Source organism: Salvelinus alpinus, chromosome 34 (assembly GCF_045679555.1).
Source record: "Salvelinus alpinus chromosome 34, SLU_Salpinus.1, whole genome shotgun sequence".
NCBI lineage: Eukaryota > Metazoa > Chordata > Actinopteri > Salmoniformes > Salmonidae > Salvelinus > Salvelinus alpinus.
In genome coordinates, this window is record NC_092119.1 from 13,981,595 (window position 1) to 13,996,804 (window position 15,210).

The 15,210-nt window shown below is 43.8% G+C and overlaps 1 protein-coding gene across 2 annotated transcripts in view; it reads right to left on the minus strand.

The window, feature by feature from the left end:
• Window positions 1-15,210, minus strand: part of LOC139563621 (tau-tubulin kinase 2-like) — a 56,646-nt gene that overhangs the window by 30,364 nt on the left and 11,072 nt on the right. For both annotated transcript variants that reach the window (XM_071382458.1, XM_071382457.1), the window contains exons 2-3: window positions 10,438-10,611; window positions 2,274-2,421 (exon numbers count right to left, since the gene is read on the minus strand). In XM_071382458.1, coding sequence (XP_071238559.1) covers window positions 2,274-2,421; window positions 10,438-10,509 — 220 coding nt within the window. In that variant the 5' untranslated portion in view covers window positions 10,510-10,611. The remainder of the gene's footprint in view (window positions 1-2,273; window positions 2,422-10,437; window positions 10,612-15,210) is intronic.

Below are 15,210 nucleotides of genomic sequence, written 5' to 3' on the forward strand. Positions count from 1 at the left end.
TGATTGAGTTTAGGGCAGATGGTTGATGGTTGAGTTTAGATGAGGCTTGTGGTTGAGTTCAGGGCAGGTGGTTGATGGTTGAGTTTAGGGCAGGTGATTGAGTGGTTGATGGTTGAGTTTAGGGCAGGTGGTTGATGGTTGAGTTTAGGGCAGATGGTTGAGTTTAGGGAAGGTGATTGAGTGGTTGATGGTTGCGATTAGGGCAGGTGGTTGGTTGAGTTTAGGGTAGGGGGTTGTGGTTGAGTTTAGGGCAGGGGGTTGTGGTTTAGTTTAGGGCAGGGCAGGGGGTTGTGGTTTAGGGTAGGGCAGGGGGTTGTGGTTTAGGGTAGGGGGTTGTGGTTTAGTTTAGGGCAGGGCAGGGCAGGGGGTTGGTTGAGTTTAGGGCAGGGGGTTGTGGTTTAGTTTAGGGCAGGGCAGGGGGTTGGTTGAGTTTAGGGCAGGGGGTTGGTTGAGTTTAGGGTAGGGGGTTGTGGTTTAGTTTAGGGCAGGGGGTTGTGGTTTAGTTTAGGGTGGATGGGTTGTGGTTGAGTTTAGGGTAGATGGGTTGTGGTTGAGTTTAGGGTAGGAGGGTTGTGGTTTAGTTTAGGGCAGGAGGGTTGTGGTTTGGTTTAGGGCAGGAGGGTTGTGGTTTGGTTTATGGTAGGAGGGTTGTGGTTGAGTTTAGGGCAGGGGGTTGTGGTTTAGTTTAGGGTAGGAGGGTTGTGGTTTGGTTTATGGTAGGAGGGTTGTGGTTGAGTTTAGGGCAGGGGGTTGTGGTTTAGTTTAGGGTAGGAGGGTTGTGGTTGAGTTTAGGCCAGATGGTTGAGTTTAGGGCAGGTGATTGAGTTTAGGGCAGATGGTTGATGGTTGAGTTTAGAGGAGGCTTGTGGTTGAGTTCAGGGCAGGTGGTTGATGGTTGAGTTTAGGGCAGGTGGTTGAGTTTAGGGCAGGTGATTGAGTGGTTGATGGTTGCGATTAGGGCAGGTGGTTGGTTGAGTTTAGGGTAGGGGGTTGTGGTTTAGTTTAGGGCAGGGGGTTGTGGTTTAGTTTAGGGCAGGGGGTTGTGGTTTAGTTTAGGGCAGGGGGTTGTGGTTGAGTTTAGGGCAGGGGGTTGGTTGAGTTTAGGGCAGGGGGTTGGTTGAGTTTAGGGTGGATGGGTTGTGGTTGAGTTCAGGGTAGATGGGTTGTGGTTGAGTTTAGGGTAGGAGGGTTGTGGTTGAGTTTAGGGTAGGGTAGGAGGGTTGTGGTTTAGTTTAGGGCAGGAGGGTTGTGGTTTGGTTTATGGTAGGAGGGTTGTGGTTGAGTTTAGGGCAGGGGGTTGTGGTTTAGTTTAGGGTAGGAGGGTTGTGGTTTGGTTTATGGTAGGAGGGTTGTGGTTGAGTTTAGGGTAGGAGGGTTGTGGTTGAGTTTAGGCCAGATGGTTGAGTTTAGGGCAGGTGATTGAGTTTAGGGCAGATGGTTGATGGTTGAGTTTAGAGGAGGCTTGTGGTTGAGTTCAGGGCAGGTGGTTGATGGTTGAGTTTAGGGCAGGTGATTGATGGTTGAGTTTAGGGCAGATGGTTGAGTTTAGGGCAGGTGAATGAGTGGTTGATGGTTGCGATTAGGGCAGGTGGTTGATGGTTGAGTTTAGGGCAGGTGGTTGATAGTTGCGATTAGGGCAGGTGGTTGATGGTTGCGATTAGGGCAGGTGGTTGATAGTTGAGTTTAGGGCAGGTGGTTGATAGTTGCGATTAGGGCAGGTGGTTGATGGTTGCGATTAGGGAAGGTGGTTGATAGTTGCGATTAGGGAAGGTGGTTGATGGTTGCGATTAGGGAAGGTGGTTGATAGTTGCGATTAGGGCAGGTGGTTGATGGTTGCGATTAGGGCAGGTGGTTGATGGTTGCGATTAGGGCAGGTGATTGATGGTTGTGATTAGGGAAGGTGGCTGATGGTTGCGATTAGGGAAGGTGGTTGATGGTTGTGATTAGGGCAGGTGATTGAGTTTAGGGCAGATGGTTGATGGTTGAGTTTACGGCAGGTGGTTGATGGTTGAGTTTACGGCAGGTGGTTGATGGTTGCAATTAGGGCAGGTGGTTGATGGTTGCGATTGGGGCAGGTGGTTGATGGTTGCGATTAGGGAAGGTGGTTGATGGTTGTGATTAGGGCAGGTGGCTGATGGTTGCGATTAGGGCAGGTGGTTGATGGTTGAGTTTAGGGCAGGTGGTTGATGGTTGAGATTAGGGCAGGTGATTGATGGTTGAGTTTAGGGGGCAGAAGCCAGAGGGAAGGTTAAGTACATGTAATTGGGGTTTACCCTGGAGTTTCTTGAGGACAGCCACCTCCATCTTGAGGACCTGTTTAGGCTGCTGTGCTGACTCCACCTTCAGAGCAACACTGACCCTGGTCAGCAGGTCCAACGCCTCGTAGATCTCCCCAAAGCCACCGCCGCCTATCTTCTTTGTCTATACACACATCCCAAGGCAAAGCGTAATGTCATAATGTGGAAAACATAGGTTAGTAGATTATTTTATTTTTTTTATCTTCCCACCATCCAACCTTCCTCCCCCATTCCTAGACACATTTACATGTTTCTTCCTCTCTAATCAGTATCCACACACAAACACGAAAAACACACACACACACACAATTTTGTGTGACACAAGCAGCTCAACTCAAAGGGATTAGCAGTGGCAGATGTACATAACATCAGCTCCTCCGTCAGTGCTTGGGTTTAATCATTTCCTGGTATCACTTTTCTCCCGGGTAACCCAGTATTTCCCGCCAAAACTGGAAGTGTCATTCAGAAGCATTATAAAGCATATAAATGTGTCTGGATTTGATTGGAGCTTTGACCAGCATGACAATTCAAACATGATGCTACCTGAGGATGATGAGACATATATTAAATACATTTTATGAGCCCTACATTAACCACATTTAATGAGCCCAAGCCCAAAAAAGCCCAAATGATTGTGCCGTTATCCAATACATACATGATATATAGGCAGTGGTGGAAAAAGTATCCAATTGTCAAACTTGAGTAAAAGTATAGATACCTTAATATAAAGTTACTCAAGTAAAAATGAAAGTCACCCAGTAAAATACTACTTGAGTAAAAGTATTTGGTTTTATATATGCTTAAGTATCAAAAGTAAATGTAATTGATAAAATATGCTTAAGTATCAAAAGTAGAAGTAAAAGTATAAATAATAAAAAATTCCTTATATTAAGCTAAGCAGACAGCACCATTTTCTTGTTTTTAAAATGTACGGCTAGACATAGGCGCACTACAACACTCAGACATTACTTACAAAAGATACATTTGTGTTTAGTGAGTCTGCCGGACCATAGGCAGTAGGGATGACCACGTGTTTTGGGTTGTCAGGGAAAATGTATGGAGTAAAAAGTACAATATTTTCTGTGGGAATGTAGTGAAGTAAAAGTAAAACTTGTTAAAAATATGAATAGTAAAGTGAAGTACAGATACCCCAAAAACCTACTTAAGTAGTACTTTAAAGTATTTTTTACTTAAGTACTTTACACCACTGTATATAGGCTACTACACATTACGCACGACAGAGAAACATAAAAGCCCATAGATGTAGCTAGCTATATGCTCTCTTGGGTAAATAAAAGCAAATCTTTAAAAAAAAATGTTATCCCCTTTTCTCCCCAATTTTCGTGGTATCCAATCGCTAGTAATTACTATCTTGTCTCATCGCTACAACTCCCGTACGGGCTCGGGTCGAAAGCCACGCGTCCTCCGAAGCACAACCCAACCAAGCCGCACTGCTTCTTAACACAGCGCCTCCAACTCAGAAGCCAGCCGCACCAATGTGTCGGAGGAAACACCGTGCACCTGGCCCCCTTGGTTAGCGCGCACTGCGCCCGGCCCGCCACAGGAGTCGCTGGAGCGCGATGAGACAAGGATAACCCTACCGGCCAAACCCTCCCTAACCCGGACGACGCTAGGCCAATTGTGCGTCGCCCCACGGACCTCCCGGTCGCGGCCGGCTGCGACAGAGCCTGGGCGCGAACCCAGAGACTCTGGTGGCGCAGCTAGCACTGCGCCACCCGGGAGGCCGCGAATCTTTTTGAGTGTGAACTTTATTACTGTACTGTATCATATGGACTGGAATTACGCACATCGTTCAAACCATGATAAAGCAGGGAGAGAACATGCGATTCTGGTGCAGCACATGATGCCTACAAAGTTATAAGTATAGGCTAGCGAATTCGATTTTAATTTTGAAATATAATAGGGCCTATCTGTATAATTAGTAGGCTGACGCATATATAACCTTTCATAATATTATAAGTTTCATTGTCCTTATCTTCATCATTCTAATGACATCCTTGAATAATATAGGACTAGAATTACATGCAGAAGGCTTTCACTTATCTTCACGAAGATTAAACGGTTAGGGGTCTGAATAAATAACTACCGCCATCGCCCTACTTTCAAACTACCCAGGTGTTTTATTGGCTGCTGTATTTAACATTTAGCAAAAAAAGAGCTTACGTCCTTCTTCGAATAGTCTATTGGTATATGAAATGCCCCCAAAAATTATGTCCAGCAATGTCACGACTTCTACCGAAGATAACCCCTCTCCCTGTTCGGGCGGCGCTCGGCGTCGCCGGTTTACTAGCCGCCACCGATCCCTTTTTCCTTTTCTGGTTGTTTTGTCTGTGTTCATTTTCACACCTGGTTTCAATTGCGTTTATTTCTGTGTGTATATAGGGCACCTGTTACCTGCCTTATTTCGTGCGGGATTAAGCTTGTGTGTATTTGCGCTCGTTTATCTTTGATGCGTCTTGTTTTCGTTATTACGCACGTGTAGTCTAGTTTCGGAACTGAGTTTGTTCCTCCGTGCGTTTGGCACGAGTTTCTGTTTTGTTTTCACATTTTTTTGGCACTTGTATGTAGTGTCGGAACTGTGGTTGTTCCTCCGTGTGTTGGCACGAATTTCTGGGTCCGTGGGAGAGCGTAGTTTTGGATTTTCGTCTGTGGCAATTTTGTATTGATGGACTATATATATATATTATATATTAAACACGCTTCTCAGAAATCCCTGCTCTCCTGCGCCTGACTCCTACACCTCTCACTGAGACGCACCTTATCACAAGCAAGCTATTCTAGTCTAGCTTTCCCTGAAAGCGCAAGAGATGCAAGAAACACAGGCTATAAGTTTGAAGTTTATTATGCATAACCCATCATTAATTAGCTAAATATAAGGCTAATACTGCATTGAATGGATTACCTGAAAGAGGTAGTCTAGGACATCTATGACATCTGTATATAGGGCTATATGTCAATCTAGAACAGGGTTACCTATTTTGGATGCAATTTGAATGGAGTTGATGGAGATAGAGAAAGACTGAGAGAGATTGCTTGCGTGTGCACAGATTTAAAGCAACGATATTCGAGTGATAGGCTGTTTTAAAACTCTGCAGCTGCAATACATAAAAATTAAAAAAAAGTATTCTGTTAACTATTGTATGTGTGTTCTACTGAGGATGGGCCTCTGAGAGATAACACTGACAGAGGAGATGTATGATGTATTTTGGGTGATAAAACCTAAAGAGCATTCCAGAGCATGAGTTAATGTTTCTGTTCTATACCGTACCAGGGAGAGATGGCTTCAATTTGGAGTCGGAGGGCCAGACACTGGTCTCTATACAATGAAAACTGTTGACACAGCAGATACTGTCTGCTATGTATTATAGGTATCTTTCATACAAATCTTAACCTTATGATCCATTCTATATATCTGTTGTTCGTCATGTAGGTTGAAAGGGGTGTATCTTGGCTATAAAATAGCTTTGTACTTTTATCTCGGGGCTCTCAACGAATCATTTGACCGTGAATCGTCGACCAGCCATGACCAGCCATCATTATCGTAGAGCACTCAATCGATTCACTTTATATGTGTGTTGTTTTGACCTGCTTCCTTATTAATAAGTGATGCAATATTTAGTTTTAGTATAACTCTGACTTGTGTGATAAGTTTGTCTCTCATTTGATAGTAAAGAAATTAACCACCACATTTGGCGACAAGGATGGGATGTGATTCTTCACTTGGTGACCGCTCCTGATGACCTGGGTAAATGGTGCACGAGGGATCCCTCAAACTTGGGATCTCAGGAAGACCACACTTCGGGAACGAAGCAGATGGACCCACCTTTGATCTGAGAGGCAGCGAGCCGAGTGGATACCACATCTCGAACTTCGTTTTAATTTTTAAATGGTGAGCGAAACACACCTGAAGATACATTTTTAAGAAAAGCCTCTGTTACGTAGGCTCTGAGTGTGTATTCCTGTGTGAGGGGGGCACCTTGGAGGCGTAAACAGGGCCGGGTCAGTGGAGGATGATCTGAGAGTTAGTCGACTCAAAGACACCTATCATTGGTCGGGTTGCGGGCGACCTAGAGCCGTCCTGACACTGAATTGATCACAGTGGGGATTGGTGCAGTCTGTAGGGGTGAGGGGCCAGGGTGACTGTGGGTTCTGTGTGAAGCACGGTACCTGGTGAAACCCTATTGGAAGAAGGACCTCATTCTGAAAAGTGTCTGTGAGACCTTCTAAGTGATCCTCAGAAGTGGTGAATTCCAATTATTTTAAATGTGCTAGCCAGGTATGCCCTGGGTTTGGGAATTTAGCGTTAAATATCTAGAATCTGTGTGAACTAGTTTTGGCCATTTATGATATAGTATAAGATAGTAAGGTGCACCTGTACTTGTTTTAAACCTGTAATTGTTTTAAACCTGTACCCCATTTTACAAGTATTGAAATATGTAAATGTATGAGTTGCATTATCCTAGGAACTAATTAGAAATTAGAAAATATTCCTGCAGGTTAAAATATTGTTCAAAAACAACTAATTGATTAGGTATGTTTGAGAATAGCATTGTGTGACTGATATGAGAGTTGTGTGAATATGGAAATGAGTCTTAATCTGACGTTCGGATAGTAACATATAGAAATATGCTTAACCAGATGATTGAAATTTGGATAATAAGCTTTGATATAACGTTCTCTTGGGGTTCCGTTCCTTCACTGCCCGTCATAGAAGATCACGGGGTGGTATTATTGAGAGCGGGATGATATTTTAGAAAGCAGCGCACGGTCTATAGTTCCTCAGAGGCTTGATTTTGCCGTGGTCTCTGGGAGGTTAGAGAACCGTTGAGGATCCCATGGTCATTGTCGGGAAACAAACGTTTATTTTTGGTTCTGATGGGAGTATGTTTGGAGAGCTGCTTCGTAGCTGTGGAGAGTCCTTGAAAAAGCTAATGGAATGGTTGTCGTGAGCACCTAAGAATTTCTTATGTTTTATATGGATTCTGTGAATATATGAAAATATGATCAATTGTATGTGTGTATAATCGATTACTAAAGATTTGATCAAGTAATTCTGGGAATATATTTATGCCCAAACAGTTCAAGCTTCTACTTTTAAAGATCCATCTTTCCAGAAATAAGTCCCTCACTGTTGCCGCTTGTCATAGACCCACCTCAGCTCCCATCTGTGCCCTGGACACCATATGTGAATTGATTGCCCCCCATCTATCGTCAGAGTTCAAACTGTTAGGTGAATTTGGATATGCATAACACCCCGGCCGTCCTACAATCTAAGCTAGATGCCCTCAATCTCACACAAATCATCAAGGAACCTACCAGGTACAACCCCAAATCCGTAAACATGGTCACCCTCATAGACATTATCCTGACCAACTTCCCCTCTAAATACACCTCTGCTGTTTTCAACCAGGATCTCAGCGATCACTGCCTCATTGCCTGTGTCTGTTATGGGTCCTCGGTCAAACGACCACCCCTCATCACTGTCAAACGCTCCCTAAAACACTTCTGCGAGCAGGCCTTCTAATCGACCTGGCCAGGGTTTCCTGGAAGGATATTGACCTCATCCCGTCAGTAGAGGAGGCCTGGTTGTTCTTTAAAAGTGCTTTCCTCACCATCTTAAATAAGCATGGAGAATAAGAGTACCTCCTCCCAGCTGCCCACTGCACTGAGACTAGGAATATATCTACGATAATCGAGAATTTCAATAAGCATTTCTCTACGGCTGGTCATGCTCTCCACCTGGCTACCCCTACCCCGGCCAACAGCTTTGCACCCTCCGCAGCAACTGTCCCAAGCCCCCCCGCTTCTCCTTCACCCAAATCTAGACAGCTGATGTTCTGAAAGAGCTGCAAAATCTGGATCCCGACAAATCAGCTGGGCTAGACAATCTGGACCCTCTCTTCCTAAAATGGTCCGCCGCCATTGTTGCAACCCCTATTCCTGGTCTGTTCAACCTCTCTTTCGTATCGTCTGAGATTCCTAAAGATTGGAAAGCTGCCGCGGTCATCCCCCTCTTCAAAGTGGGAGACACTCTAGACCCAAACTGTTATAGACCTATATCCATCCTGCCCTGCCTTTCTAAAAGTCTTCGAAAGCCAAGTGAACAAACAGATCACCAAACAGTTCAAATCCCACCGTACCTTCTCCGCTATGCAATCTGGTCTCCAAGCTGGTCACGGGTGCACCTCAGCCACGCTCAAGGTCCTAAACGATATGATAACCGCCATCGATAAAAGACAGTACTGTGCACCCGTCTTCATCGACCTGGCCAAGGCTTTCGACTCTGACAATCACCGTATTCTTATCGGAAGACTCAACAGCCTTGGTTTCTCTAATGACTGCCTTGCCTGGTTCACTAACTACTTCTCAGATAGAGTTTAGTGTGTCAAATCGGAGGGCCTGTTGTCCGGACCTCTGGCAGTCTCTATGGGGGTGCCACAGGGTTCAATTCTCGGACTGACTCTTTTCTCTTTATATATCAATGATGTCGCTCTTGCTGTGGGTGATTCTTTGATCCACCTCTACGCAGACGACACCATTCTGTATACATCTGGCCCTTCTTTGGACACTGTGTTAACAAACCTCCAAACGATCTTCAACGCCATACAACACTCCTTCCATGGCCTCAAACTGCTCTTAAATCCTCCAACACTCTACTCAGCAAATTGGATGCAGTCTATCACAGTGCCATCCGTTTTGTCACCAAAGCCTCGTATACTACTCACCACTGTAACCTGTATGCTCTCGTTGGCTGGTCCTCGCTACATATTCGTCGCCAAACCCACTGACTCCAGGTCATCTATAAGTCTTTGCTAGGTAAAGCTCCGCCTTATCTCAGCTCACTGGTCACCATAGCAACACCCACCCGTAGCACGCGCTCCAGCAGGTATATTTCACTGGTCATCCATCCCCAAAGCCAACACGTCCTTTGGCCGCCTTTTGTTCCAGTTCTCTGCTGCCAATGACTGGAACGAATTGCAAAAATCACTGAAGTTGGAGACTTGCATCTCCCTCTCTAACTTTAAGCGTCAGCTGTCAGAGCAGCTTACCGATCGCTGCAGCTGTACACAGCCAATCTGTAAATAGCCCATCCAACCAACTACCTTCCCTCATCCCCATATTTGTTTTTCTGCTCTTTTACACACCAGTATTTCTACTTGCACATCCTCATCTGCATGCAGTGTAAATTGCTAAATTGTAATTACTTCGCCACTATTGGCCTATTTATTGCCTTACTTAATTTTGCACACACTGCATACAGATTTTTCTGTTGTGTTAGACTGTACGTTTGTTTATTTTTATTTTACCTTTATTTAACCAGGTAGGCCAGTTGAGAACAAGGTCTCATTTACAACTGCGACCTGGCCAAGATAAAGCAAAGCAGTGCGACAAAATCAACAACACAGAGTTACACATTGGGCGGCAGGGTAGCCTAGTGGTTAGAGCGTTGGACTAGTAACTAAAAGGTTGCAAGCTCCCCGAGCTGACAAGGTACAAATCTGTCGTTCTGCCCCTGAACTGGAAGTTAACCCACTAGGCCGTCATTGAAAATAAGAATTTGTTCTTAACTGACTTGCCTAGTTAAATAAAGGTGAAATATATAATATATAGTTTGTAAATGATGTCTGAGTGTTGGAGTGTGCCCCTGGCTACACCTAAATAAATAAAAATAAGAACAATGTGCCCACTAGTTTGCTTAATATAAGGAATTTGAAATGATTCATACTTTTACTTTTGATACTTAAGTATGTTTTAGCAATTACATTTACTTTTGATACCTAAGTATATTTCAAACCAAATACTTTTAGACTTTTACTCAACTAGTATTTTACTGGGTGACTTTCACTTTTACTTGAGTCCATTTCTATTAAAGAATCTTTACAATTGGTTACTTTTTATACACACGCGCACACACACAGACACACACACGCACGCACGCACGCACGCACGCACGCACGCACGCACGCACGCACGCACGCACGCACGCACGCACGCACGCACGCACGCACGCACGCACGCACGCACGCACGCACGCACACACACACACACACACACACACACACACACACACACACACACACACACACACACACACACACACACACACACACACACTTACCACTTTCCATCGTTCCTTGACCAGGACAAGCACAGTGAGGATGTCAGCTTGGTCCGTCGCTGCAGCACTCATCCCGCCAGACTGCTGCTCACTGTGGTTCTTCCTCTGCTACCACTCCTGCTAACTACCACCAGCCGTATTAGATTGAGCCGGGCATCAGGTCCCTGTAGAGACCTAAACAACAGGCCCAGGAGAGAGGCAGAACACACATAAGACTACCACCACCACCACAATATACTGTGGTCTGTTGAATATAATAATGAATATAATGAACTCTAATTATTGAAGTATCTGTAAGTATCTCTGGATAAGAGTGTCAGCTAAATGACAAAAATGTACTGTATGGAAAGTTCCAACCCTTTAGACATAGCTTTGATTGAGGCTCCTCAACACAGGGTTAACATCAAATCAAATGTATTTGTCACATGGACCGAGTACAACAGGTGTACATCTGTTGTTGATGTAAAGTACTATATACACAGGGGTTAAAGCTAAAACAAATCCCATGACTGAAACTTAAGTCGATCTCTGATTGATTGTCTGGGGCCATGTTAACCTCCTCTTTCATGTCAGAAAGTCCTGACCATCATGCTTTTAGGGAAAGCGGATAATTTCGTACATGTATTAAACTGCGAGTTTGATCAATTCCAGTCCCCTTGCTTAGAGGGTATGGTGTCCTCCCCAGGATCATTTTTATGTAGAAAGACTGAAATGCTCAATTTAACCTCTTAAATGTAAAGTCCCCATATTTGGGGACCCTATTAGATGTTTTTATTCAATTCAGTCTGGTATGAGAACGGTAGCCCCTATCTGCAAAAGCAGGGTATCTGCGGAAAGCTGAGTATCTTGGCTATTGGTCTGTGCCAAAAAAATATTTGGTATAACTTACTACCATATATGGGCATAAGAATGTATAAGGGCAGGCTGAGCCGATTACTTAATTTCAAGATGGCTGCTACCTACATTCCGGTTAGCGTTGTGGAGCATAAACAAAATAAACACGGAATATGTTGATTCACACCGAAAGCCAGCCACAGATCATGAGGATATCTTATTTGTCTGCCTGTGACCTACCGTTATTGATCACCAGCCCGAGAGTCAAAATTTTTATTTTACACGTTTTCATCAAACAGCAAATGTCTTACAAGGTAAACTTCTATTTGGACTGTGTTTGAGTTATACAGTTGAAGTTGGAAGTTTACATATACTTAGGTTGGAGTTATTAAAACTCGTTTTTCAACCACTCCACAAATTTCTTGTTAACAAACTATAGTTTTGGCAAGTCGGTTAGTACATCTACTTTGTGCATGACACAAGTCATTTTTCCAACAATTGTTTACAGACAGATTATTTAACTTATAATTCACTGTATTACAATTCCAGTGGGTCAGAAGTTTCCATACACTAAGTTGACTGTGCCTTTAAACAGCTTGGAAAATTCCAGAAAATTATGTCATGGCTTTAGAAGCTTCTGATAGGCTAATTGACATCATTTGAGTCAATTGGAGGTGTACCTGTGGATGTATTTCAAGGCCTACCTTCAAACTCAGTGCCTCTTTGCTTGACATCATGGGAAAATCAAAATAAATCAGCCAGACCTCAGAAAAGAAATGTGGACCTCCACAAGTCTGGTTCATCCTTGGGAGCAATTTCCAAACGCCTGAAGGTACCACGTTCATCTGTACAAACAATAGTATGTCGACATAACCTGAAAAAACGTTCAGCAAGGAAGAAGCCACTCCTTCAAAACCACCATAAAAAAGCCAGACTACGGTTTGCGACTGCACATGGGGACAAAGATCGTGCTTTTTGGAGAAATGTGCTCTGGTCTGATGAAACAAAAATAGAACTGTTTGGCCATAATGACCATTGTTATGTTTGGAGGAAAAAGGGGGAGGCTTGCAAGCCGAAGAACACCATCCCAACCATGAAGCACGGGGGTTGTAGGGTGCTTTGCTGCAGGAGGGTCTGGAGCACTTGACAAAATAGATGGCATCATGCGGGAGGAAAATGATGTGGATATATTGAAGCAACATCTCAAGACATCAGTCAGGAAGTTAAAACTTGGTCGCAAATGGGTCTTCCAAATGGACAATGACCCCAAGCATACTTCCAAAGTTGTGGCAAAATGGCTTAAGGACAACAAAGTCAAGGTATTGGAGTGGCCATCACAAAGCCCTGACCTCAATCCTATAGAAAATGTGTGGGCTGAACTGAAAAAGCATGTGCAAGCAAGGAGGCCTACAAACCTGACTCAGTTACACAAGCTCTGTGAGGAGGAATGGGCCAAAATTCATCCAACTTATTGTGGGAAGCTTGTGGAAGGCTACCCAAAACATTTGACCCAAGTTAAACAATTTAAAGGCAATGCTACCAAATACTAATTGAGTGTATGTGAACTTCTGACCCACTGGGAATGTGATGAAAGAAATAAAAGCTGAAATAAATCATTCTCTCTACTATTATTTTGACATTTCACATTCTTAAAATAAAGTGGCGATGCTAACTGACCTAAGACAGGGAATTTTTACTTGGATTAAATGTCAGAAATTGTGAAAAACTGAGTTTAAAAGTATTTGGCTAAGGTGTATATAAACTTTCGACTTCAACTGTAGCTACATCAACTGTAGCTATATCAAATGAATCCTTAGGTTGGTAGGAACAAATCTAGCCTATTGCCATGTTATCTGATGATGTATGACTTAATGGCAACATCGAATGTCCACGGAGTGACTATATCTTTGCGCATCACAAATATGACGTTGCCTGCTTACGCTCCGTAGGCATCCATTACACAGGGGATTGGCTACTATGGCACCTTGACAGTACTGTAGCCAATGAGGTAAGCTTTCCAGGGATATGCACTTGACCTGGGTGGGACAAAGCAAGGCCTAGAACCTTTTATGTGTAATGTGAACTATTGCTACCTGGCTCAGAGACGGAACGCACCGAGCACGCTACATTACATTGTAAACAGATTTCATCGCTTTAATTTCATCGCTTTAGCATAAAAGACGGCTTCTCAAGGGATAAAAAAAGGTCAAACTAAGAATATCGAACAGGAAGCTAAAAAAAAAGGCAGCTGTGAATAGAAGCTTTGAATAAAATACTGGTCCAAATCGCTCGGCCAACAAAGATTGCTTTCTAGAAGGATTGGATCCACTTTATTTTCATTACTTTATATAGCTAATTTACTATATGTATTTCCTTGTCTGTTTTTTGTGCTTTGGATTTAGTGTACATTGGCCTATGTAACAAGTAATTTCAATGTTATATAATTACAAAGTAGTTATTGTCTGTTTCATATTAGTTCTAAGTTTCATCCTTGTAACTTTGGAGAGGCCACTAAACTCTCATGGTCATTGGAGAGGTCACTAAACTCTCATGGTCATTGGAGAGGACACTAAACTCTCATGGTCATTGGAGAGGTCACTAAACTCTCATGGTCATTGGAGAGGACACTAAACTCTCATGGTCATTGGAGAGGTCACTAAACTCTCACGGTCATTGGAGAGGTCACTAAACTCTCATGGTCATTGGAGAGGACACTAAACTCTCATGGTCATTGGAGAGGTCACTAAACTCTCATGGTCATTGGAGAGGTCACTAAACTCTCATGGTCATTGGAGAGGTCACTAAACTCTCATGGTCATTGGAGAGGCCACTAAACTCTCATGGTCATTGGAGAGGACACTAAACTCTCATGGTCATTGGAGAGGCCACTAAACTCTCATGGTCATTGGAGAGGACACTAAACTCTCATGGTCATTGGAGAGGACACTAAACTCTCATGGTCATTGGAGAGGACACTAAACTCTCATGGTCATTGGAGAGGCCACTAAACTCTCATGGTCATTGGAGAGGTCACTAAACTCTCATGGTCACTGGAGAGGTCACTAAACTCTCATGGTCATTGGAGAGGTCACTAAACTCTCATGGTCATTGGAGAGGTCACTAAACTCTCATGGCCATTGGAGAGGTCACTAAACTCTCATGGTCATTGGAGAGGCCACTAAACTCTCATGGTCATTGGAGAGATCACTAAACTCTCATGGCCATTGGAGAGGCCACTAAACTCTCATGGTCATTGGAGAGGACACTAAACTCTCATGGCCATTGGAGAGGACACTAAACTCTCATGGTCATTGGAGAGGTCACTAAACACTCATGGTCATTGGAGAGGCCACTAAACTCTCATGGCCATTGGAGAGATCACTAAACTTTCATGGCCATTGGAGAGGTCACTAAACTGTCATGGTCATTGGAGAGGACACTAAACTGTCATGGTCATTGGAGAGGCCACTAAACTCTCACGGTCATTGGAGAGGTCACTAAACTCTCATGGTCATTGGAGAGGTCACTAAACTCTCATGGTCATTGGAGAGGCCACTAAACTCTCATGGTCATTGGAGAGGCCACTAAACTCTCATGGTCATTGGAGAGGTCACTAAACTCTCATGGTCATTGGAGAGGACACTAAACTCTCATGGTCATTGGAGAGGACACTAAACTCTCATGGTCATTGGAGAGAACACTAAACTCTCATGGTCATTGGAGAGGTCACTAAACTCTCATGGTCATTGGAGAGGTCACTAAACTCTCATGGTCATTGGAGAGGTCACTAAACTCTCATGGTCATTGGAGAGGCCACTAAACTCTCATGGTCATTGGAGAGGCCACTAAACTCTCATGGTCATTGGAGAGGACACTAAACTCTCATGGTCATTGGAGAGGACACTAAACTCTCATGGTCATTGGAGAGGTCACTAAACT